At 38.5% G+C, this 26,539-nt stretch overlaps 1 protein-coding gene across 1 annotated transcript in view; it reads left to right on the forward strand.

Moving 5' to 3' along the window:
• The first annotated feature begins 7,027 nt into the window (after positions 1–7,027).
• The window catches only part of LOC109407507 (zinc finger protein 423 homolog), a 177,732-nt gene continuing 158,220 nt past the window's right edge, over positions 7,028–26,539 (forward strand). Inside the window, exon 1 of the mRNA XM_062856801.1 lies at positions 7,028–8,122. Within this exon, the coding sequence (XP_062712785.1) occupies positions 8,083–8,122 (40 nt within the window). The 5' untranslated portion in view covers positions 7,028–8,082. The remainder of the gene's footprint in view (positions 8,123–26,539) is intronic.

Genomic DNA, 26,539 nt, shown 5'->3' on the forward strand with positions numbered 1-26,539 from the left:
TACACAACTAGTTGATGAACTTACAGTAAAAATTTGAAAATATTCGATGTACTTTTCGAAAGGTTACAGCTAGTTGAACATTATTTGAAAAGTGATAATTTTAACTGTCCCGATCATTTTGTCTATCCCCTGTATGTACATGCTGGTAGGTGGAACTGAGCGAGACAGGACAAGCCTTGGCAGCAATGCTACGATAGACGGGGATACTTTCGAAGTAGTAGAACCTCGTCTACCTCGACTCCTTGCTAACGGCTGACAATAACGTGAGCCGTGAAATACGAAGGCGCTTCATCAGTGGAAGTCGTACTTACTATTGGCTCCAGAAGAAACTGAAAAAAAACTTTCTAAATGATGTGGCGTGAATTTTCAAAAAAATATTTTTTGAATAAGTCAACCGATTTAAAACTTCTTTTTTTTTTGTTTGAAAGCTTATGATTCTATTGGAATTTGGAACTACCTATAGGACACATTTCAGCGTAACGGGACACCGAAAGAAACTCATTTTGTGAACAAATACCGTCTGCAATCGAATATAATGGTTATGGCCATATGATTTAACAGGTTTCATAACAAGCTTAAATTAATATGAGATGTACTTTCTGATGCAATACTTGTTTTACGAGGTTTTGGTTCCAATTTACTTTATTTAACATGTTACATTTCGTAACCGGACATCATCGCAGAACTCTTCTTTTTAAAAGTTCTGAGTTGATATGAACGAGGTTGCCGTAGTGAGTTTTACTGAGAAATGTAGGGTGGGGCGGGGCAAGATGGGTCACCTAAGGATGTATCACCATAACTTTGTAAATACAAATCGTATTGGTTTGTATTCGTCCGCTACTCTTCAATACACTAGTTAGCTATGCTAAAAGTCGATAAAAAGATCATTAAACACAAAATATGATGTTAAACAAGCAGTTTTAAAAAGTGATCGATTTTGCGCCGTGAAAAAAGGGCGGGGCAAGATGGGTCACCTTTTAAGTAATTCACATTTTCTCAACGAAAAACGTCAAAATATAAGATTTGTTCCGCATTCATGTATGCTCCATATCCATACTGAGTAAACAAGAGCTACTAGTAAACATTTTATAAATTTATTTGGAATATAAAAAACTTTACGATTCGAGTGGTCCTCAGGCGACTTGAAAATCGATGTTTTCACTAAAAAATATTATAATTTTATGTTATAATTTTAAGCGTTCATTCCGCTTGATTGAAGTCAGTTATGAGATAGTCTTGTAATAAAAAATAAATAACTTTTGAATGCTCCAAAAATACGTTCAAAATTGAAGGTGACCCATCTTGCCCCGCGGCCGTTTATATGGAGAATATATGGAATGTATCGCATAAGAAAAATGGCTAAAAACCATTTGATTTTTCATTTCCAATGAGAGTGAATAATTTTTCAATCAATGCCCCAAACTTTTGTATATTCATGCTGGTCATCTAACAAAATTATTAACATAATCAAAACATGATTAATGCGCCCGAAAATGGCACTGACCCATCTTGCCCCGCGACCCATCTTGCCCCGCCCCACCCTATAGTTTAGGAAATATTCTTGATTTAGTTTCCGGAGCGCAGCGCTACACTCGCGTGAAAACAGTGTTCTGCAAAGGGTGTCCCGTTACGGCGAAAGTTGTAGATCAAACGCTTTGCTAGATAGACTGTTGGTGTTTAGGGCCCATATAGCCGAGGCGGTAAACGCACGGGTATTCAGCATGACCATGCTGAGGGTGACGGGTTCGATTCCCGGTCGGTCCAGGATCTTTTTGTAAAGGAAATTTCCTTGACTTCCTTGGGCATAGAGTATCTTCGTGCCTGCCATACGATATCCACATGCAAAATGGTCATCGGCAGAGGAAGCTCTCAGTTAAAAACTGTGGAAGTGCTCATTGAACACTAAGCTGAAAAGCAGGCATTGTCCCAGTGAGGACGTTACGCCAAGAAGAGGTGTCTTCGGCATATTGTTTCAGTCAGATAGTAGCTATCCGGCAGGATACAAATAGGCCTTCAAACTCGCTCTGGCCTTAAGGTGGCCATTTGAATGGGCCCTGGGAACCTGTTTCGAGGTTTATTTAATTATATCTCAAATACTATGGTCATGCGACGTCTCTATTTTCGCGGTTTTTTACATTCTACATTATAATGATCCGACGAAAATTCAATGATCACTATACTATACTATATATGTGTCTCGAAGAAACTTATTGTGTGGTCAATTGATCATAACACAAAAACTGGTAGTTCAATGAGTATAGAACTCATTGTTTTTTTTTTTTAACTTTTAAACATAATGATCCCAAGGATCACCTCAAAGGCGGGACCATTTAGGCAATGGGGGCACATTCCACTATAACTCTACATATATAAAATCATTTCACTTAATTTTAGGACACGGTGAGATACGTACAGTACAGTATTTTGCTGTCTACAAGAAAACAAGTCAATTCAGATGAAGTATATCAAAAAGTGGACCTTCCAAATTGTCTCATGTCGCATGTTGCTTTCAATGTAAGTTGTATTTTTTCCATCCACGGAACCATTTGAGGGAAACAAAGTAATAAAAACCCACTTTCGAGTGAATATGGTTTAAAATTTTTGACCAATTTTTCATCTCATTAAAAAAGTTCCTAACAGCTTGTTAATGAATGCTCAAAATTTCATTAAATTCTATTCAATGGTTTCGGAGATATGACGGTACAAAAAATATAAAATATAAAATGTACACTATTATTACTACATTAACAATAAAACGTCATTTTTCTTACATGAAATTCTAGGCAGGGTAAATAACCAATTGTTGCATACCTTAAAAACTCGCCAATTGTTGCACACCTCATAAGAAAAGCATTTAGTGTACAACAATTAATGAGTTTTTAAGGTGTGCAATAATTGGCAATTTACCCTATTACTTCACTTGGCTATTTAAATATGTTACCAGTCAAATTTTAAGTAAAACAAATGGTTTTCATGAGATTGAATCTACCTTTTCGCATATGCTGGAAAGTTTAGGGCAAAACAAACAGTTCGAAATTTCAAACCCTTGCGTTGAAGTGCGTGCAATGTGTCATAGGAATTATACTAGAATTAGTCATAAAAAAAAAATTTCGTCCTTCAAACACTAAAAATTTGCAAGATATCGTAAAAATTCCCTATAAACAATTCATTAGCGAGTGCTTCAGTTTCCGACTAGATGTGTTATTAGAACTTCAACAAGCATTTCTTAAGAAGGTCACAAAAATCTTTTGGGAACTCCGACACTAATAACTTCAAGCATGGGTTTTCATTACAAGACCTCCAGAATAAGAAGCAGATTTCAAGCATATGTTAGGCATCGTACACAAATTACGTAACGCTATAGGGGTAGGGGGGAGTCGAGCTTCGCGTTACGATCCATACAAATTTTTTTGGGTTTTCTTACAAAAAGCTTAACATGGAGGGAGGGAGGGGGTTTTAAATGGTCAATTTTTGCGTAATTTTACGTAATAAGTGTACCATGCCTTACATGTAAATTTGTTTTCATATACTTTTCATATCTTGAAAACATTGTATAAGAGACAGTATCACGAAGACACTCTAAATATTTCAGTTTTTCAGATTCACTTAAAAGTTTGGATTATTGCATGTTTTACAAGCTCCGCAGGTTCTTCTTCTTCTTCTTTTTCTTCTTTATGGCTCGACGTCCCCACTGGGACTTGGCCTGCCTCGCTTCAACTTAGTGTTCTTTGAGCACTTCCACAGTTATTAATTGAAGGGCTTTCTTTGCCTGCCATCGCATGAATTTGTATATTGTGAGGCAAGTACAATGATACACTATGCCCAGGGAGTCGAGCTCCGCAGGTATGTAGAAAAAAAAAATCGGGAAAATTTCAAATCAGCGCGAAAAAAAAAGACGGGAATAAATTTTGATTATGTGTGGCCATGGCCACCCTGCGGGTTGGGTGGATGATACTGTGATCTGATCCAGTTTCAACCCAGGTTGGAACTGGATTATAAAGAAAAACGTTCATACAATATTAACCGATTCCGTTGCCATTGGGTTCCACTGTCATTATTGCTATTAGACCCCTAGGTTTGAGATATTGAGGATAGTATCTTTTTAAAATATCTTCAAAATCGAGGAGTCGAGGCTCAAGCTGAAGGAGTGGTCTTATGGTTTTCTGATATAGTATCCCAAAATTGGTATATTCCACGTATTTAACCCTCAAAGCCCCAGGACAAACTTCTTATTTTTAATCGTCTGATACTCAGGATCAGTAGAATATAAAATAAGCGATTGACGATTCACTATGATGGATGGTAAGAGTTTTACTTCATGTAAAAGTAGTTGCCAAACCGGAAGTCCATGTTTGAACCTGTTGTTGCACCGGAAATAAGTGTTCCCTGGTGCAATATTTTGGCGATTCGTCTATGAATCTGGTATTTTATAATAATTCGGAAATCTTTAGCAATTTGAAATGGTAGGCCAATGGAAGAACACAATGTTAAGGCTGCTTCCTACCATGAGTTGCATCTGAAACTTGGTCCCAGGAGTGTACTTCTGGTAGGACTCCCTAAGACCCAATTTCGTGATCATAATCATTTTGGACCTGAAAAAGATGATTGTGGAAGTTTGATGTTTATGAAGAATTTATTTTTTATATTTGAGCCCTTCTTCTAAAAGTACCGTGATTTCGGGTGAAATTGATCACTTTTCACAGTTTTTGACTTCTTATTTTTAAATAGTTAACTATATGGTCAAACTCAATGCTTTAATAGTTATTTATGTAATGAGTTGCAAAAAGTTGATTTTTTTTCAGCACGAGTCGTACATTTATCCAACGAGGCTTGCCGAGTTATGGATAAATATTCGTATATACGAAGAGTGCTGAAAAAATCGAGTTTTGCAACGAGTGTCATACTAGTTATTTATGTGACGAGTTGCAAAAAGTTGATTTTTTCAGCACGAGTCGTGCATTTACCCAACGAGGCTTGCCGAGTTGGATAAATACGAAGAGTGCTGCAAAAATCAAGTTTTGCAACGAGTTCCATACAAAATTTTATGCAATGATTTTTTTCATAATGCAACTCATTTGAGTTGCATAATGTTCATAATGCAACTCATATGAGTTGCATTATGAACAGTATGCAACTATTTTTCATAATGCAACTCATTTCAGTTGCATTATGAACCATGTAAAATAGAAATTATGATACTGAATTGCATAAAACAAGTACGATCACGGGTTTCATGAGTCAACGAGGTTTATACTTTTACTGCAAATCATTTTAAATAAATAAATATCATTTAAAATAAAAAATCAAAGCTTTTAGTTTCGGGGTGAAATTGATCAGTCAACTTGGATGCTTTCGACTGCTGGGAGTTCGTACTGGGAGACTTTTTTCGGCTTTCAGTCTTTAGAGCAGTCAGAACTAAAGCATGTTTTCTACGGCGGTTTTTGCATAAATATCAATATTTATAGTACTTTTGATGACGAAATCGGGTTTAGCGAACACTTTCGAATATTTATTCCATGTGCGATACAGCTACGGTAACAAAAGCTCAAAAGTGTCTTTAAAAATCGCCAAACATGCAGTTTCGAAAAATGTTAAATTTAATACAGAAATATGTGACTAATTAGCTGTAAAACATCTAAATTAATCATTCAATAACCCTTGAGCAAGATGATGGTCATTTTCAACAAATTGTTTAATGCTTTATTTTTGACACGTCGATCAATTTCACCCCACTGATCAATTTCACTCGAAATCACGGTATCATTCATGTGATTAATCCACCTAAAACTCAAACACGAGTCATACTTTTAACCCTCTAATACCCAATCCCGCCTTTAGACGGGGTATAGTTTGAGCATTTTTGTAATTTTTATTTCGTGGAAAATCAATTTTTTAATATTTTTGGCTGATATTTAGGACTATTCTGTATATCTCAAAATGGTTTTTGTTGTATTTTAAAGCGTATTTAGATTTTTTTTTCAAAATCAATGAAAAATTGATGTTTTAGTCACCTTTTAGAAGTCATTGTTTATTTTGTATTGAATCGCTACAATTAACATATTTTAAATTTTTCCCAAATTATTCTATCCTTGTTTAACAGTTTAAGGGAATCGAATACACTCTAAAATTATTTTCCTTAAAATTACACGGAAAATAGAATTTTCTGTGAAAAAAAATAAAATAATAATATTTCAACAATAATCATAAAATCTCAAAATGTTTTCATCTAAAAAAATCCGTTCCCCAAATTGGCTTCCAGGAAAAATATAAAAGTGTGGGGATGTTCAAAAATAAAAATTAGAAAAATCAAAAACTGAAATTCACGAAATCAAGAATTGAAAAGAATCATCTTCCAAAACATGTTTAAATCGATTTTAGATGACGAAAAATGATATTTAGATCAAAATCAAAAAATTGGGTATTTGAGGGTTAAACAATGAATTATTACTAGATTATTGTCTACTTCTAGGTGATCAACGGTTTCTGTCCCAATTTACAAAATTGATTCCAATTTGCAAAAGCACGTTTTGCTAAGAAATTAAAGCCCAGATTTAGATTCCACTTTGATTGATCTACCGAGAATGAACAGCTCTCTCTCTCTCTCTTCTTGGCGTAACGTCCTCACTGGGACAAAGCCTGCTTCTCAGCTTAGTGTTCTATGAGCACTTCATCAGTTATTAACTGATAGCTTCCTCTGCCAATGACCATTTTGCATGTGTATATCGTGTGGCAGGCACGAAGATACTCTATGCCCAAGGAAGTCAAGGAAATTTCCTTTACGAAAAGATCCTGGACCGACCGGGAATCGAACCCGTCACCCTCAGCATGGTCATGCTGAATATCCGTGCGTTTACCGCCTCGGCTATATGGGCCCTCGGCTATATGGGAGAATGAACAGCTATTTATTGGAAAAGTAGTCAAAAGACAGCTGTAGAACATATCGCCAAACATAGCACCAGGGAACACTTATTTCCGGTGCAAAATCAGGTTCAAGCATGGACTTCCGGTTTGACAACTACCCATGCATGAAGTAGAATTCTTCCCATAGATCATAGTGCAAACCACTTATCGCAGCACACGTCATCGCAAATCGTCGACAGATTTCCATTTTTGGAACAGAAATTTAGAAAAGCTGTAACTGTTGTAACTAGCTGTTTAGTGTTTATATTCTTATTCAACAATTTATCCATGACAGAGATGTTTCCTTGATTTAATTTGCGATCTGAATATTCACCATGTAGGTACCTCTCCCTGTTTCTATAAAACAAATGCGTGCAAAGTCTCACAGCGGGAAAAATAAACTCCGACAGCCGTATGTTGACGAAATATCAAACCGCACAGGAAAGGCGCTCGCACCGGGAGCCAAAGGAGCTCGCTGCCACTGTCTGCCGGTTATTCATCGAATGTTCCTAGTTGTTTGAGATGATTTGCAGGTGAGAAATCACCCCAGAGCACCAGCCTTTGGCATTCGGATTTGTGATGTGAAAGGGAAAAGAGCGCCCATAATCACAAGCTACAACCCCCATTGGCAATTGGTGGGAAAATGGAAAACAAATTCACTGCAAGGATAACACTGCTGTGAGCAGACAAATGCACACGAGAGAACGGAATCGTGGTTGCCCTATGACACACTCAGCATGAGTTCATTTGAGAGGCTTTGTTTTGACATCATTGTTGAATCTATTTTCTCAACAACAGCGAATTTTCATTTCGGCTGAAGTTGGTTTATATGAGGAAGGAACCCACAGCGCAAGGAAAAGGATTCGGCGGAAAATTCCTCTCTTGCTGGTTGCTCTCTTTCTCTGTTGGTGCTGCGGTGGAAGTTTGTCATTCCATGGTATCACTTCATGCATACATTCCGGCGTGGTGAGTTGATGTGTGAACAGCTTGTTGTATTTTCGGTAACGGTTTGAATCCTACTGTCCATGTGATTTCGAAACGATGGAATACGGTGTTTAGTCACATTTCACGTGATAAGTGCTAACTAAATAATGGATTGCAATATTAATCGGGATCGTGTAACTTATATTTAATACAAAGAAAAGTGTTGTTAGTGCACCTGTTATAATTCAACAGAACGAAATGTCCAGAAGAAAACAGGCTAAACCTCGTGCAGTAAAACGTAAGTAGTGTAATACAAATTTGAAAAGTAAAATATAGTGTATAGTTTGTATCGACACAAAAGTTAAAGTCTACCGTCTACTTCACTGCGTATATTTCGATTCACAAGGATTCGTTCGTAGTTATTTTTCCGTTGCCTTGCTGGCGTCCCATGGGATCCACTTGTTCTTCTGTCCATCCACTCTCGGTACCACTCCAGGTTCGGTGCTGGTGCTGCTGATTCGAGCTCCTCGCGTGAATTCCATTTCCAATTCAGTCCCGGACATCCACCGTATTCCCCAACCACTAAGCTTCTTGATGGCACCCTCTTCCCGTGTACACTTTTATAATAACCATTTTCACACTGCTGGAACGAAACGGGAAAATCTTTTGGGACCGTCAATTCCCTCGAGACGTTCATATTACAGTAACGTCAATATGAAAATGAATGTATTATTATAACGTACATATAGCGAGAGAGCTCCGGCTAATGTCGAGGGAGTCCTAGCTCAGCGTTGGTAGCGAAAGACAACCGAATGAGTGAGAGAGTCTTCAATGTGCAAAGGGACCAAAAGCCGGGAGATGAAATTGGTGAAATATACAGACCAGAGACCCGACCGTACCGGTGGAACAGGTCGTGTGAGAACGAGCTGGGGTGCGCTGGTGAGGTTGAACTGGGAATACACATTTTCACAAAATCGAGAAACAGACCGTAGCACACACTAGGGGAGAGTGCCTCAATATGAATATGAGCTGGCGATTCATCCTTCCCAAACCACCACCGTTTGTGTTGAGGCTGGATTAGAGAATTAATTTCAAGTTAAGCTAATTCTAAACATATGCCTTTGAGAAGATTACTGTAATGACACTTTTACTTCTCCGTAATTTTGTCGAAATTTGTGCAGAGTATCAAAGTATTTTAAACTAAGTAAAAGTAAACAGCCAAGCGTCTCAATGACTTTGCTAACGAGCATTATCGTAAAATATCGTTCATTAACCTTTGTTTAAAACTTTTCTAGACATCTCATTCTATGAGATGTCAGAACGCATATAATGAGTGTAAAATTATCATGTAATCAATGGATAAAAATCACGCTCACGCCCAGCATAGGTTAACGTGTGCAATGCATTTCATGGTTAATGGACTCGAAAATCTACAAGATAAAGATTTTCCAGTCAGGAACCCGTCGGTGCGTTTGGGAGCACTATCCCCTGTGCTGGCAAAGAGGGCTCTGAGCTGCTCTGCTGGGGCTGCTTGCTATCAACAGAGGGGGTGGATTGTGGGTGGTTTTTTGCTCTTTCTCTCAGCTCTTGAATAGGATGGTTTCAGGGCGAAGAGTGAGATGAACAATCAGGAAAAAAGTAGAATGGAAAACTTGACTATATGGCACTGAAGTGCCTCTAGAGCAGCAGTGAGCAGCAGGATCAGCAATACCACACAAACAGAGTAACGGAAACAAGTTCGTACCCACACACCGGTACACTTGCGAACACAGACTGACACAGAAGTTCATGTCTCTCTGGGGAATTCGCTCTGTGCTCGAGCACCACAGCACCACAGCGACGGAATATCCTGGCTGTCCTTGCCGACGTTGCTGATGTTATTGCTTCAGCCACCACCACCGTAGACGTAGTGGAGCTGTTATATCTGTTGACGGTAGAGGATCATATTCCACAGTGGGCTATGAACTGAACTGTATTTCGGAACATATATTTACGGGTTGAGCTGCCTGTTGGATTTCAGTAGAAAACCTGCATTGTGTAGAAACTTAATCTGGGATGGGATAACAGAACCAAACTTATTAACTCGAAGGTTGGCCGCTCGATCATTACGTAACCCATATTTTTCCAAATGATAATTGATATGAGAGGTTTGAAATTTCAATGAACACTTCCACACAATTTTCAAAATTTAATCAAATTCGTATCATCTCCACATAGCACCATTGCACCAGCTATGTTTTGTTTTTCTTACTTTTGGTATAAAGTTTCAAATGAGACAGAACCTGCGCTTCTCAGCTTCATCTGTTCTACGAGCACTTCAACAGTTATTATTTGGGAACTTTCTCTGCCAATGACCATGTTACATTTGTTGTGGTTCTTTTATGCACGTTGTTTTTTTTTACTCTATGCTCAAGTAAGTCATGATCATTTTCATTACGAAAATGATCTGGACCAACCGGGAAATATTTGTTTGCAACTCGATACTATGAATTTAATTTTATACTTGCCATTTTAGTGTAACTACGGCCTACTTTTTCGTGCTGTACTAATTATTATGCAACTTATTTAGATTACATTAAGAATCATAATGCATTTGTTTAATGAACAACTTGTATTTCCATGATAAGAGCTTGAAATTTACGACGGTTATAGTGCAAGTGGTGGGGTTAGGATTATTTGCAGTTTAAACATGCAAGACTGGAATTGCATTTCTATTCGCCATTTTGGATTTTCTGGAAAGTTCATACACTCCCGATCAAAATTTTGGGGTCACTCCCTCAAAAACTTGTCATTTTTTTAGGCCCATATCTCCGCCAATTTGCGTCCGTTTTCAAAACCCTAGGTTTCATTCAAAAGATAATAAGTCAGAGAAACTTTGAACATGATTCAAAAAAAAAACTTTTTCAAAAAAAAGTGTATGTAAACTTAACCCAAAGTTGCCAAATTTGATTGATTGATTTATCTTTATTATAGAGACTTTCAGCCCTTGGCTGGTTCGTCTCTTTTCTAAAATCTGGTGAGCCAGAAGGGCTCACCGGGAGAGAAAAAAATACAAGTTTCAATTGCTACATAGTTTTGGGGTATGTCTCGCTGTCTGTTGCTGTCAATGTTGTTTGGCCCGAGGGCCTCGCTAGCTCGGTTGCCATGACTGGGTATCCGCGGCGGAGTGGGGTCTCTTCTTCCTCATATCCGACCGGGCTGGTCGTAGGGGTGCGCTGGTTGAGTGGCTGGGTCGCTTGGGGTGGGGCTTATCACTCGGGTCCCGGGGAGTCCGAGAGTCCGAGGTGCTCACGACCGGGATGAATTCGTTGGTTGGGTGGTTGGTCCATGGGGAAGCCCGAGGTGCTCCGTGGTTTGCGTTCTCGTGGGGGGTTGGTGCCCAACCCCACAGTTTTCTGGGTATCCTTTCCTTATTGATCGACCGGTTTGGTCGCGGTGACATGGTAGTTTAGTGGGTCGCTTGAGGTGTTGCCAATTTTTTTTTCTAAAAAATGAATATTAACTTACGGCAGTGTCGCTGGAAATTGGGTCGACCAAATTTTAAGATGAGAGCGGTAATATGACCCATTTTCTATTAGCTTTCAACTGCTTTTTACAGAACTTGGCTAAAAAATCAAGAAAAAAAGTTATTAGGTAAAATAATCCTTGATGTCGACCAAAGGTTTGGGGCCACCCCTCAAAATGATGTATCGGCCAAAAGTTTGGGGTCACTATCGTAAAACATGGAAAAGTAATTTGGTGATATCTTCGTCATCTATAGTTCCATTTTAATTCTTTTTTGCATATTTCAAAGATAATAAACTAAATTTACGTTTGATGTCTTTAAGTTAACGCATTTAACGATTTTTGTATATAAAAAAGTTATGTAAAGTTAACACATTTCACCACACTTCAAAAAATGAGACAACTTTACGTTAAGTTTTAGTATGTAAATTTCAACAAATATGTGTGGTTCAATGTCTATGCAGTAAGTATCATTCATTTTGTTTCAAATATACCAAGAAGAATTAAAATTGAATGAAAGATGACAAAGATATCAACAAATCACTTTTCCATGTTCTACGATAGTGACCCCAAACTTTTGGTCGATGACATCAAGGATTAATTTACTTAATATTTTTTTTCTAGATTTTTTAGCAAAGTTCTGTAAAAAGCAGTTGAAAGCTAATAGAAAATGGGTTATATTACCGCTCTCATCTTAAAATTTGGTCGACCCAATTTCCAGCGACACTGCCGTAAGTTTATACTCATTGTTTAGAAAATTTGGCAACTTTGGGTTAAGTTTACATACAACTTTTTTTGAAAAAGTTTGTTTTAAATCATATTTAAAGTTTCCTTGACTTATTATCTTTTGAATGAAGCCTAGGGTTTTGAAATCGGACGCAAATTGGCGAAGATATGGGCCTAAAAAAATGACATGTTTTTGATCGGCAGTGTACATCATACCCAAGTAACCACTAGCATTATATCATTGCACGAATCAAACTGAATATCAACCTTTGCAATGCGAAATGCAGTAATTCTACACTTGTCATGCAATTATCCTTTAGATTGGCATTATCAATGTAATGATGCATTGCATTTTTCTTAACATTATGGTTCATTAAAAGGTGATATAGGATAATTCAATAATTCAACACTGCAAAAACTGAATAAATGCAATGTACAAACTAGCAAAGTTTGCTCTAACAATACAATTATAAAAGCTTGACTCTAATGGTAAACAAATCAAATCAAGAAGATTGAACAACTTTACGGTCAACTCTATCAGTCTTCAACATTTTTGTCATAATTAACTTTAAAGCCAATTAAAGTTAATTATGATAAAGTCATGCGGTGATTAAACCTAGTAAATATTCAACATTTTTGGTTCGACTCCCGACCAACTTAATCGCCATTTGAGCCACCGATCGACGACAGCAAAACCATTTTAGAGATGACCTTTTCACTTTTCTGTAGGCTGCTATCACATGCCAATAATGATGGAAATCCCAATTAGCATATATTTTTGAAGTTAAATGGTGTTTTAATCGACGTTTTAATTTTCTTATATGATTAAATATCTTCTAAAATGCATTATGTATTTATCAGTAATTTATCAGAATGTGATAAATTACTGTATTCTTTTACATATGACATAGTCGTTTTGCCTTCTACTGCAATGATTGAGACAGTAGATCAGTTTTCTTTTTTTTTATTCTTCAATCACTTAACCTAATTTACAGCTCTATTGTCCGGCTGTTTGAGTTCGTTTGGAAGTTGACCATCAATGTTAACTTCTTTTCCCGATCAGCCTAGATAGCTGTGTAGTGTCGGTAGCGGTTGTCTCAATTGGCTAAGAATAACACTACGGACCGCCTGATCCAGTGGTAAGAGTCCACTAAACAGGTGACCCCTAATTCATGGTGTTATGCGGCTTTATGCTTACCGTGCCAAAGAATGAATGGTTTGGGGGGTCTAATAAAAACCTAACCACAAACGGAGCCTGTGGAGAATTAGGGCGTCCTCCACAGTATTACGCCCTTACTGCGCTAACCGGAGCAATGGTGCAGTGGACCTTGCGTTTCTCCGAGATAATCAGTTGCCCTTCTTAAGTCTCAAATTTGAGGCTAAATAAGGGCTGGGTTATTCAAATGTTGTTAATTAGCTTACATTACTGCCTATATGGGTTCGCTTAATGCGTTTTCGCCATTTCGGCGTTTTTCAATTGACCACGATTTGGTTCGTCGTTGATGTTTCCTGTTTGTGCTGTGATTGTGAAGTGCGTTATCCTGTCTAGTTTGGGTAGTGGCTACGGCAAGGAAACCTCAGATCAATTTTCAGCGTAAAAAGCGTATGTAGCCCAAGTGGATCTACTTCAAAAAGTTCATTTTCGTAGGGTAACTTCTATTTAGGTTACCTTGTGAACCCAGCTTTGCTTTTTTCATTATAGATGAACTGTCGTGCCTCGAGCATGCTCTATTTTAGAATAACGTTAACAGTATGTTTCAACCTTTCCTTATGGATGCCTTCAAGCAAGCTCTTGTTTTCAGCATCTTTTCGCTGATATTTGGCATCTGAAGTAGCTCAAACATTGATTTGAGATGCTTCAGTTTGATGGAATACTTAGGTAGTACAGTTCATGGTTAACTTAACATAGAATTGCACCTAACCCAACTCTGATGAGCAGAATTTGTCATGAGTTGACTGATTGGCATGTGTCAGATGAGGACTCTCCATTTGACCGTTTTGCACTTTGGAGTGTTCCTTCGCAAACTTTGCGTATTCAGGCGTCCCTGCTCAACATGCTAGGGAACCTGTAATAATTGGTTGCGATCACATTTTATGGATAAATCGCTTCCATTGCTACTCCAAGAGAGTTTCATTATGGTTTTGTTATTACAACGCCCTTCATTGTGGTATACCATAGCTACTGCTTTGAAAGAAGCTTGTCCTCTGCGGTCTGTGCGGACCGCAAGAGGTATTCCTGAATGGAACTCGGACCTGTTCAAGTTCTAAATATCTTCGGATAAACCAGTCTTTTGTATAGCTACGAATCTTTAGCTTCTACCCCGAGGATTGTAGCTATAGAATCGATTTATTGAGCACTAAAAAGCTCTGCTTACTTCAAATCTCCTGGAGCAAATGGGGCTTTATCCTATTTTTCTCCAGAGGGATTTGAGTTTTTCAAACATGTTTTGAACTCTTGTAGTTTTCTATTGGGTATTTTCATGGCATGAAATTACTCTGTAGTTTTATCCCGAAAGGGTGCGTGCGTTGTAAAAAGAAGGAATAAGTTCCAGATTTATCTGGTTACGTCGTTCTTTCTGCAATGCTCGAAACGCATTGTCGATTATCACATTTGTGATGTTCGTCTGGCTAACATACCTGTTCATGTGAACTCACATGTCTCCCAATTTGGGATGTCCACAGTGACTCTTTTACATAAAGTTGTATACGTTTTCAAGAAAGCACTCGCTCAAACGTAGTTTTTGCTTGGGTGATTTCTTGAATATTGAGGATGCTTTTGATGACGTGCCTTTCTATGTCATATTGAATGTCGCATGACGTCGCAAGCTACCTCCAATGAGCTATAGGCTCTTTTTGCGCTTATGCGTTTTACAGTGTCCTTTTCAGGGCACTAATTAACCCTGTTGTGGTATGAGCTATGAGCTCTCGTTGCGCTTATGCGTTCATTCCCTCTTCTAGGGCACCCCTTCCTATTTCATCACCTTTCCCTTTCCCAATTCCCATCCCTTGTCCCATTCTCCCTCAGGTAAATGATGAAATAGGCTCATATGTATGGCGATGGCACAAATGTCCCAAATGGAGGATAACGTGCCTCTGGAGCCGGCCTTCTGATACCTAACCTAATTTACAGCTCTATTGTCCACTAAGGCACTGCATGAGCGATTCCAATTGGAAGCTGTACATACACTTTGTACAGCGCCTAAATGTATTCTATTCTAATTGTACTACATCAAACTGGTTGCCGTTGCGCTGCTTGCACTTCTACCCTATCATGGTACACTGAAATAAATTTTGTTGTGGAAACTACCGATTCCATAGTAAAATTACTAACTGTACCTATGATTCTCAACCGACAACAAAATCTGTTAAGGTAATTGAAATATGCTTGAAATTACAATGCATTGTAGTAAATTCAACTAAAAGCGTAGTCGTCTCAACAACAAAACATTGTTAATTTTTCCTGGACACGCATTTTACAACACAGTGTGGTTAAAAATATAATGCTCATTTGTTAAATTAAGATTAATTTTAGTAATGTTAACTGCACTGCTAATTAAGTTGACAGTGTTTTAGTAGAATCAACTGGAAATTGTTGTCGGTTGAGAATCATAGGTACGGTTAGTAATTTTACTATGGAATCGGTAGTTTCCACAACAAAATTTATTTCAGTGTAGAATGATGAGCACGAGGATGTTGAAGTGTGGCTGTAGGTTGTTCCTGTTTCCAGTCCGATTGGGGGTCCATTATGGGTTGCCGTTCGCCGATGTCCAAGTATCCGGGTTCATTTGAGCCATGGGCTCAGAAGAGGGTCAGTGTCAGCTGCTCTCAGGGGGAAAGAGCAACTGACGAAAGTGCCGGGGCTGGGTTCGAACCCATGACCATCTGCTTATAAAGCAAACGTGTAGCCACTACGCCACGGGCCCCGGCCATCAGTTTTCTTTTAGTTAATGTAATATCTGTTGTTATCATTACAGCAGAAACGGTCCAAGGCGCCAGCGCAATGGAACTCATCTAGCGGTCTTCTACACTTCTGGTTCGACTCCCGACCCGGCGACAAAAAATAATAGTTAAAACATTCATGTGTGGGGTCATCAGTTCCGTCGATAACGAAACGGTGCTAAAAATAGATTTTTGTTTTGGTTTTTCGTGTTGCACGTATTAAGCATGTGCAAATGCAAATGTACAGCACATGCATTTATGTTACTTTAGCAATGACTGTCAGCGTGCTGCAATATGGGGCACTAATTTGACTTTAGTGGGGCCCTTTTCGACTTTAATATTGCTTCAATGAGGCGTTTAAAGTAATGCAGCATTATATTCACAATTTTAATTATCAATATAGGGCAAAATTGGTGCATTTATATACGGCTTCGTGGTTACTTGGGTAGCTATTTCAAATGTACCTACCCATATTAGGGTAATTCGTCGATTGTATAACGATTAGTAGTGAGATTTTTGTTTTCATCTATTTTTCCGTGCATAATTCCACGATAGTAGAAAATGCCCAGCGAACGTCCAAATCCAATCGTTACTTATACTTCCCATTGAATTTCAACGCTTGCTTAAGCCAGCTCATCCTAATGTTGAACTATTCTAGCTTGATAAATGTTGAACGGTTCAATCCGGTAGTTGAAATTTTACAAATTTGTCATATTTTCATTTTTGAGTTTCATGGAAGCTTCAGAAGGGTTTCGGAGGGGTTTCGAGCGTTCAGGAATGTTTCAGAGGAGTTTCAAGGATTTCCAGGGGATTATAGGAGGGTTTCGGGGGATTCAGGGGGAATTTAGAGAGCTTTCAAGAAAGTTTAAGGTGATACAGTAGACTTTCGATAAGCGCAACATTATTCTTCTTCTTCTTCTTGGTGTAACGTCCTCACTGGGACAAAGCCTGCTTCTCAGCTTAGTGTTCTATGAGCACTTCCACAGTTTTTAACTGAGAGCTTCCTCTGCCAATGACCATTTTGCTTGTGTATCTCGTGTGGCAGGCACGAAGATACTCTATGCCCAAGGAAGTCAAGGAAATTTCCTTTACGAAAAGATCCTGGACCGACCGGGAATCGAACCCGTCACCCACAGCATGGTCATGCTGAATACCCGTGCGTTTACCGCCTCGGCTATATGGGCCCTATAAGTGCAACATGTTAACATGAAATTCGGTAACTGAAACAACTGACAGACGTCACATAACCGTCAGTTGCTGCAAATTGCAGCCAAAGTGCATTCGGAAAACATCGCATTGCAACAAAAGTGCATGCAAAAAACATCGCATCGCTGTTGACATTTCATTTTGAAGGAAAGCGGTGCGATAACTGCAAAATTCTCGCGGCGTTTGTACCGAGCGAACGTTTACTGTATTAGGTATACATTTCCTGGAACGCTCTTGAAAATCCCAGGAAAACTGCTCTGGGACGCTCCTGAAACCCTCTGAAACATCCCTGAAACCCCATGGTACGCCCCTGAAACCTTCTGGGATACCCCTGAAACGCCCCTGGGACCCCCAGAACCCCCGAACTCACAAGAAACTCCCTGGAACGTCTCTGAATTCCCTTGAAGCCTCTGAAACGCTCCTAAAACCCCCTGAAACCCACTTAAACAACCTGGAATGTCCCCGAATCTCCATGAAACATGGTATTCTATGCAACTATTTCGAACTAGTTGCCTTTGTGCTGCTTTCACTTTTCTACTCTGTCCATGGTAGAACGATCCGAATGAGGGTCAATTATGAGTTTGCGTTCGCCAATATCCAATTATTCGGATCCGTTAGAGCTATTGACTCAGAAGAAGTTCAGTGTCAGTTGCTCTCGGATAAAAAAAAACAACTGACGAAAAGTTGAAAGTGCCGGAGCTAGGAAACGAATCCATGACCATCCGCTTATGAATCAAACGGGTAACCACGAGCGCGGCATAGAAACCTGCTTTCTTCTTCTTGGCGTGACGTCCACACTGGGCCCTAGAGACCTGCTTTATGGAGTTTGAAGTTTGAAAATAATGTAATAAAAAATCCAGGAAGCAAGACTAGAATTGAATTTCATCCTCCCCATATCACATGTAGCCATATTATATTGAACAAGAGCTTAAAATCCTATAAAAAATCTGGTCAAATTTAAGAAGATGAAGATCAATTGGATAAAACCATATTGATTGGATGGTCAAACAAAGTCATTACGAGGATAAACTTAATTGGCACGGCAATGTTGTAAAGATGTAAGGTTGTAAAAATGGAAAGACGCTCTGATGAAACAGCAGCAAATAAGATTTTTTTTGACAAGAGATAAAATCGGATCTTACAAATAGTTCAAGTAGTTTGCTGGTGCTTCAATTTTCTGTTTTACTGTAGCCATAGATAAAATTAAAGAAAATCGTATCGTTGAACGCATCATTTCAATAGGCAAAAAATAGCGCACCACGGTTGATGTTGGCAAATGTGTAATGGCATAGGCCTTCTAATAAACTATCGAAAAATTTTGTTGAACTGCTATTTTTTGCCGCCAGAAAAATGTAGTACCGTAAACCGGGGTCAAATTGATCTCCGGGTCGAAATTGATCAGACGTTTTTCAGTTAGATAAAGCATACTTTAAATTGTTTCCTTTGAAGTGTCGATTAGTATATGATTCGAACATCACTATACTTGAAAGGAAACTATTTAAAGTATGCTTTATATGACTGAAAAACGTCTGATCAATTTCGACCCGGAGATCAATTTGACCCCGGTTTACGGTACTAGCGCAAATGTACCAATAGTGGTGCTATTAGTAGCTCCTTGTAGTAAAAAAAAATTGAATGAAATTAATAATACCACAAAATGAAAAGTCTGAAAACGTTTATCGGTAGTTTTCCACTTAAATTTGCTATGAAAAATGTAAAAACCATTGTTTATTTCAGTTTTTGCTAATAAATCGCTTGCACCAACTATAGGTACACAGTTCCTATTATGGAAGTAAATTTTAACGTTGGTACCTATAGTGGCGCATTCCATTGAATTCTTATGGGACCCACAACTATAGGAACACTACCACCACTATAGGTGCAAAGGAGCAAAAAAAATTAAGGAAAATTATTGTTTAAAATAGGTTTTCCGGCAAATCCTGAACACAAAACTGAATTAATGTTATTAATTAGGTATGATGCATCTATTAAAAATGTCATTTGCAAGCTTTTTGCTCGAAATAGTGCTAAATTGCCACTACCACCACTATTGGTACTACCTCCACTAAGGGAGCTTTTACCCTATGTAGAATGGATGAATTAGGATTTTTATAATGGTTTTTCAGTGTCCAATTCTGATAAGAATCGGGGCAGTAATAATAGTTGAAATTGTTTACCTTGAATGTGAGCTTTGCAAAATAAAACATTCTTGGCCATCAGTCACTTTTCTGAACACAATCAAGAGCTATATATCTACAAGATAATACATTATTTTCTCTGCCCAATTCTTCGGCAGTCTGTAATATTTTTCAATTTTGTCTCACTTGAAGTCACCTAGAGCAGACTGGATTTTTATAACATATTATAAAACCCCCTTTGTGAGGGTATTACTTCGACCAGCTAAATCATATGTGTGCCAACGATGAAAATCGCTTTACATCTTTTGCAGTACGCCTTATGGATATGGCAACTTCCATCTTTTCTAGAGGATTTACTAATTTATTAATGTACAGCTCTTATAATACCTAACAATAAATAACACCAATCTAATTCGATCATAATCCACCTTATTGCTCTCGTTTTATGAGCTGTAGCATCTTCCCACAATGTAAAAGGCTGCTTCATGTAATTGAAGCTGTCCGATAACACATGGACGTGCAGACGGTATCGAGAGCACAACAAATTAAAATAATTCCTTTTCTATTTGTCGTGGCACTCTACATATCCTGCCTATTTGGGCACATATAATTTAGATGTCGTGTGGCCAATTGCAATCGAATGTATTTACTTATTAGAACTGGTACTGGTTTGGGAACGTTGATTTTTTAATATGTTGTATCGTGTACCTTGACAAAAACTATTGGAAATCAATTTGAAGTGAACAGTTTTTTTTATTGTCAATAAATGATGGTTGACGGTTAACTAATAGTTACATTATTGAAAACAATAAAGAGACGAACCAGCCAAGGGCTGAAAGTCTCTCTAATAAAGACAAATCAATCAATCAATTGAAAACAATAAGGGTAATGTACAGTAATGATCAATCAAAGTAGATTGGAGTAGTTAGAGCACATGCCTAGCGCTAATGGATCACTGTTCTAGCTGATCCATATTTTGTCTCACCATTCTCACTACACCAGGGATAGGAACATTCACTTGCAAATACATAGTTACATTCACTTACTACTATCTTAGTTCAAACGCATACATATGAGTAAATATAAAAAATAGTGTAACAGTATTCACTCATTTTTGAGCCAAAGTGGAACAGCAGATCAAATGAGTAAATTGCGATTCCAGCGTTAGCGCTGAGCTTTTTTCCGTAAGGGCATGTCCATAAACTACATAGATTCTTAGAGAGGAGGGAGGATTGTGACCGAATTTCTAAAATTGTGTGTGGACGAAAGTCTACGAGAGGGGAGGGGGTCTGAGATGGATGAGTCTATAAATGATAAAAAGGATTCTACGTAGCTTATAAACAGCGCTTAAGGGGCTGTCCATTAATTACGTAAGGAAATTTTTGCAATTTTCTGACACCCCCTCCCCCCCTTGTAAGATTTTTTGTATGAGAACCCAAAAATTTTTGTATGGCGCGTAAGATTTCTCAAACCCCCCCTCCCCCCAAAAACCCTCACGTAATTAATGGACAGCCCCTAAGTAATTTCAACAAAAGTTTCTGTATGGAGAAAAATGCCACTTTTACTAACAGAATAAAAGAACGGATTATTTTCCGCGCAGAAAAGTAACGGCTCCATTTAATTTGGTGTTACACTGTATTCCTTACTTGCCATGCTGTTAACTGTAATTTTGAAGCAGAACCATTATTTGACCATAACTTATCCTCCTATAACCATAACATAACTCCTTGCTCAGTGCTCATGAACTAGGAACCAGAGTTGCGCAATATCAGTCTTGTCAGGTGACTACTGATATTGCACCATCGTCACTATCACTCCAGGCCGTTCAATACATATCAAAACGATAATGACAGGTAACGACTTGATATTGACACGCACTCTAGATCCACTGGAAACTAGCCACTGTGGCTTTGATTGTGTTAATCACTTCTTAAGTTATTTAAACTGAGTCAATGTTGTATGGGAAAATTGAAATCTGTTCGCATCAACCCGGAGCAGGCTTGACAGAAACTCCCTCGCGAGAAAATGAGGAAGCGATTTTGGCGATTTTCTGAGGAGTGAAAATAAAACTCAGAATTCACAACGCAAATCCTCAACAGCACCGAGTGCGAGCTTGCCGCGCAGCGAGGAGTTCGTCCAACACTCATAATTGCTTGTTGTGTTTCTCACGTCAACTCACACTCAAAAAGCTCTCGCGAGTTCCACTCCCATACAAAGAAAGACTCTCGAGGCGAAAATCGCACTCAAAAACCCGAAATAATCATCGGCTCTTTTTTAGTTCCCCTCTTCCTCGCTCAGTTTTTATTGCCTCTCTGTTTGGGGTTCGTTCTCTCCCTCGCGACGAGGCAAAAGTAAAACACCACTCTAGAGCACGTTGCAAAACTCTTTTGATTTCGAGGAGGATTATCAAGCCTGACCCGGAGTCGAATATTTGCCATAATGTAATGGGCCCTTTACTTACATGTGGTATGTAGATACGCGTGTATAAAAAGATGAATAGAGTCAAGGAAAACCTCATGTTTACTGGAGATCATGTACAACTTAGGTCACGTTCTAAAGAGTTGAAAAAGGTATTACCCTAATCACAATATAAGGAAAACAAATTTTATTGTGTGTAACATACTTTGTGCCTGGCCCCTAATAGTATTGGCATCGCTGCTAACTCGCCATGCTGGACAAGTCATAATAAAAATGTAATAAATGAATCGAGCGCGCGAGAAAACAAATCAAACGGTCACAGGGGACCCTTTTAAAATTGTAAAAATTAATGGATGTATGAAATCTCGCACGGTACCACCGCGAAAACACTCTCAGAGCTCGGTTGCCCATTGGGCTAATGTATCGTGAAACTGACCAGCACATCGTACGACGATTCCGGTGCATGAAAAAGGACCACGTATGTGACATGGATGATAGCTTGGGCCATCGCGCTATGGATGCAGCACAAACGGGTGAATCGGTAAAAATGTTGTTCATTGGGGGTAAACATTAAATGAATATCTGAAATATAGGTCATCTTACACTAGCAGCATGCCTGTAAGCATTGGTGCGGCACTGCTGTGCGCCAACACCCCCTAACTCGAATACACAGCAGCAGGGATGACAAAACTTAATGGCATTTTGCAGGGTGTCAATCAATCCTAGTTAGCTCCAGGTGAACGTTTTTCGCTTTTCACCCCGGAAAGCATAAAAGTTGCTTTCCTGAGCTGATTACTTTCGCCACCCTTCGTCTGGAAAGTACTGCTGATGTTATTTTGCACCAACACGTTGCTGTAAAAACCAACGTACCATAAATAACAATGCGTGGCGTGTTTTCTTTTATCAGATTAAACTTAGTAGACGCAAAATTTCATGTGATGTTGAGTATGCTTCAATAAATTTAGTACAATTAAAGAAATAAAATTTAAAAAAATCTATAATTGCAAAAGAACAAGCTGTAAGAGTGATTATTAACAGAATTCTCATGCAATTAACTTATCACGTTATTAACTACAGGCGAATTCCTAGAATCTTATTTTACCTTACCATAAGGAGTGTATTGTAAAGTAGTTGAAATCGTTCATAAAAGCCTTAACAATAATTTGATTCGTTATTTCTCAAATTTAAATATTTTATGTATTGTATATGGGTCTCCAGTTAGCATTTTCTCGACTTTCTGGGCATAGTACATCATTGTGTTTGCTTCACAATATACAGTACACATTCATGTAATGTTGCCTGCCGTTACAGAAAGCCCTTCTATATTAACCCTAAAAGGGTTACCTGGGGTCCATTGGACCCCAGGCGCCTTTCAGAGCTCGTCTTTGATGGAACACACTCAGCGAGGTGACGAAACTGAGACCATGAAGGTATCCCTTTTAGGGTTAATAACTGTGGAAGTGCTCAAAGAACACGTAATTTGAAGAGAGGCACGTTAAGTTTCAGTGCGAAAGTTGAACCATACAAAAGAAGAATAAGATACGGTATAAACCCTTGAAGAAGAAATACCAGTATTTATTTTCTTTTTATAATCAAGAATATTGAACAGTGTAGCAACATTAATATGTACAATTCATAAAGATTTATTATTGCTTATTCCCATTTAAAGCCTGCGCACTTTAGAATCGGTACACTTTCAACCGGCTGCAGATCAAAAACGGTTTAACCTAGAAAAATATGAAAAAATCAGTTTTTATATCTTCAAGATAAAATTTTGACCCGATTGTGAAATTCATGCCATTTTATTCTGCACAAACCAATGACCGTCAACATTTGCAGATTTCACAGCTTACGGGCTGATATTTCCACAAGAAACAAAATTAGATTCATCAAAGATATGCTCAAAACAAGTTATGATATTAAACTCTTGACAAATATGGTTCACAAGACCATAATAAAGAAGATGAACCAGCCTCGGACTGAAAATCTCCCTAATAAAGCTAATAATAATAACCATAATAAGCCTTATTGTCTATTCACGCTATATTTAAAACATAATTTTACTCAAAGTAATTTTTTATAAAAAAATATTTCCTGGGATCGATTTTTGGATCTACAACTCCCCAATTTAAGTGGCCCAACTTAATTCATATCGAAACATGGATTATTTTTGGAATTATTAGCAGTTTTCTCTCACAGTAGTCGGAAACTAACAGTCATAAAGCTAACTTCTCATAATACGCCTAAAATAAGATAGTTTTCATGGATAAAACACGGAAAACCATATAGATTATGGAACTATAGATGTGATTCTATGGTCACAAATAAAAAACTTTTGAGTAGATTCAGTTTTATTTAAAAAAACGTAAGATATTTCACGCCATCAAAACACATCCAAAGAATTTCGTCAGCAGTAGTCCATACAGCTTCCGAGCCACGATTATTTATATTGTTCTGCATCAAATCATTGGTTTCTTGTATACCAATACTATTCGTATATAGTATCCTTCCTGTATGCGTATTTGCCGGACTAAAGTTTATGCGAAAACAACTTTTTTAACCTTAAATATCTATGCAAGCCTTTGATTTTCCATAAAACCCTTCAAAGGCTTACCATAGCTAAATCGGAAATTTTAAAACACTCATGGAATATTTTACCTCCCTAAATCAACAATCATAATACCAATAACTATTCTATATTGCGAAATTGGTGGGTTTGGTAATTATATATTCCTACACAAATTTTGAATCTGACAATGATTGGTTTTTGCTCAATGTGTGCAGAAAAAACTGGCACTATTTACGAATTCGGACCAATAGTTGATCTAAAAATATAAAAACAGCAAATTTTATATTTTTCTACAAACTACAATAGATAAGTTTCAATTGCTTCTAACAACACTTTTTTCCAAGTGACACCGTTTTTGAGCGGCAGCCGGTTGAAAATGTACCGATTCTAAAGTGCGCAGACTTTAATACGAACCGTTTGTATCGTTCTTATTTTAAAATTGGTGAGCTCGTTACATGCTACTTACTCTCATTTAACATCAAATTCATGATAATACTGTATCAACAATTTGCCGCCATAATACTCGATTTGCAGCTGCAGCTCTCCAACGTCGGTCACGCCCAACACTCGCCAGATCACGCTCCACCTGGTCCGCCCATCGTGCTCTCTGCGCTCCACGCCTTCTTGTACCAACCGGATGGTTAGCAAACACTAACTTTGCAGGGTTGTTGTCCGGCATTCTTGCAACATGCCCTGCCCACCGTATCCTTCCGGCTTTGGCCACCTTCAGGATGCTGGGTTCGCCGTAAAGTGCAGCGAGCTCGTGGTTCATCCTTCTCCGCCACACACCGTTCTCCTGCACGCCGCCGAAGATCGTCCTTAGCACCCGTCGCTCGAAAACTCCGAGTGCTTGCAGATCTTCCTCGAGCATCGTCCATGTCTCGTGACCGGTCTTATTAACGTCTTGTACCAAGTACATTTGGTGCGGGGGTGAATCTTTTTTGACCGCAGTTTCTTCTGGATCCCATAGTAGGCACGACTTCCACTGATGATGCGCCTTCGTATTTCACGGTTCACGTTATTGTCAGCCCTTAGCAAGGAACCGAGATAGCCGAATTCTTCTACCACCTCGAAAGTATCCCCGTCTATCGTAACATTGCTGCCAAGGCTTGTCCTGTCTCGCTCAGTCCCACCTACCAGCATGTACTTTGTCTTAGCCGCATTTCACCACCAGTCCGACCTTTGCTGCTTCGCGTTTCAGGCGGGTGTACAGTTCTGCCACCGTTCCAAATGTTCTAGCAATAATATCCATGTCATCCGCAAAACAGACAAATTGGCCGGATTTTGTGAAGATCGTACCCCGGCTGTTGAGCCCGGCTCGTCGCATAACACCTTCCAGGGCGATGTTGAATAGTAGGCAGGAAGGTCCATCATCTTGTCGTAGTCCCCGTCGAGATTCGAATGAACTGGATAGTTCACCCGAAATCCTTACGCTGTACTGCATACCGTTCATCGTTGCTCTTATCAGTCTGGTAAGCTTCCCGGGAAAGCTACTTACTCTATTCATTCTATATGTCAACTTCTTCTTTGTTGCGTGTTACAGCATCTTTCTTCTTAATAAGATAAACCCTGAACCCTATTCTGAGTAAACTTTCTCTAGTCCCAGGCATGTTATTTGTGCTTAAGCCCTCCACAGCTGCTAGCATCTTGTTGGCAGCCTGCAACAGATTCTAGTCTGCTAAATCCGGCTAGAAAATTTTATCAAGTTTATATCTTATAATGTTAAATAGTTTTTATAACTTTTTATACATCATAGGAGATTGCAAGAAATACGACCAAGCTAGAAGAGACTATATGGCATTGCTGAATCGCTATTCATCGTCCTTGGAGATGACATTAATAAAGTGAAGAAAACTATTTAGTCAATTTGTTAAAAATACTGGTACTGGTTTTGGTTTTGATTTGTTTTTCCGTGCATAATTCCACTTTAGTTGAAAAATATCCTGTGATCGTCTATATATACTTATTCCTCTACTTACATCTCTGGAACGCCCTTGAAACCCATTTAAAACCACTGGAACCTTTCTGAAACCCTCTGGAACATCCCTGGAACGCCCTTGAAACCCCATGATATGCACGGTTAGGTAAAGTGAAAAAAAAAATCTGGCAGTCATGCTAATATCGTAGATTATTCTAGTGTTCAACAATTGGATCATGGTTGTATGTATAATGCTAGTGTGACGAGAAAAATATTTTTTTTTTAATTAAATTATAA

Source organism: Aedes albopictus, chromosome 3, assembly GCF_035046485.1.
Source record: "Aedes albopictus strain Foshan chromosome 3, AalbF5, whole genome shotgun sequence".
NCBI lineage: Eukaryota > Metazoa > Arthropoda > Insecta > Diptera > Culicidae > Aedes > Aedes albopictus.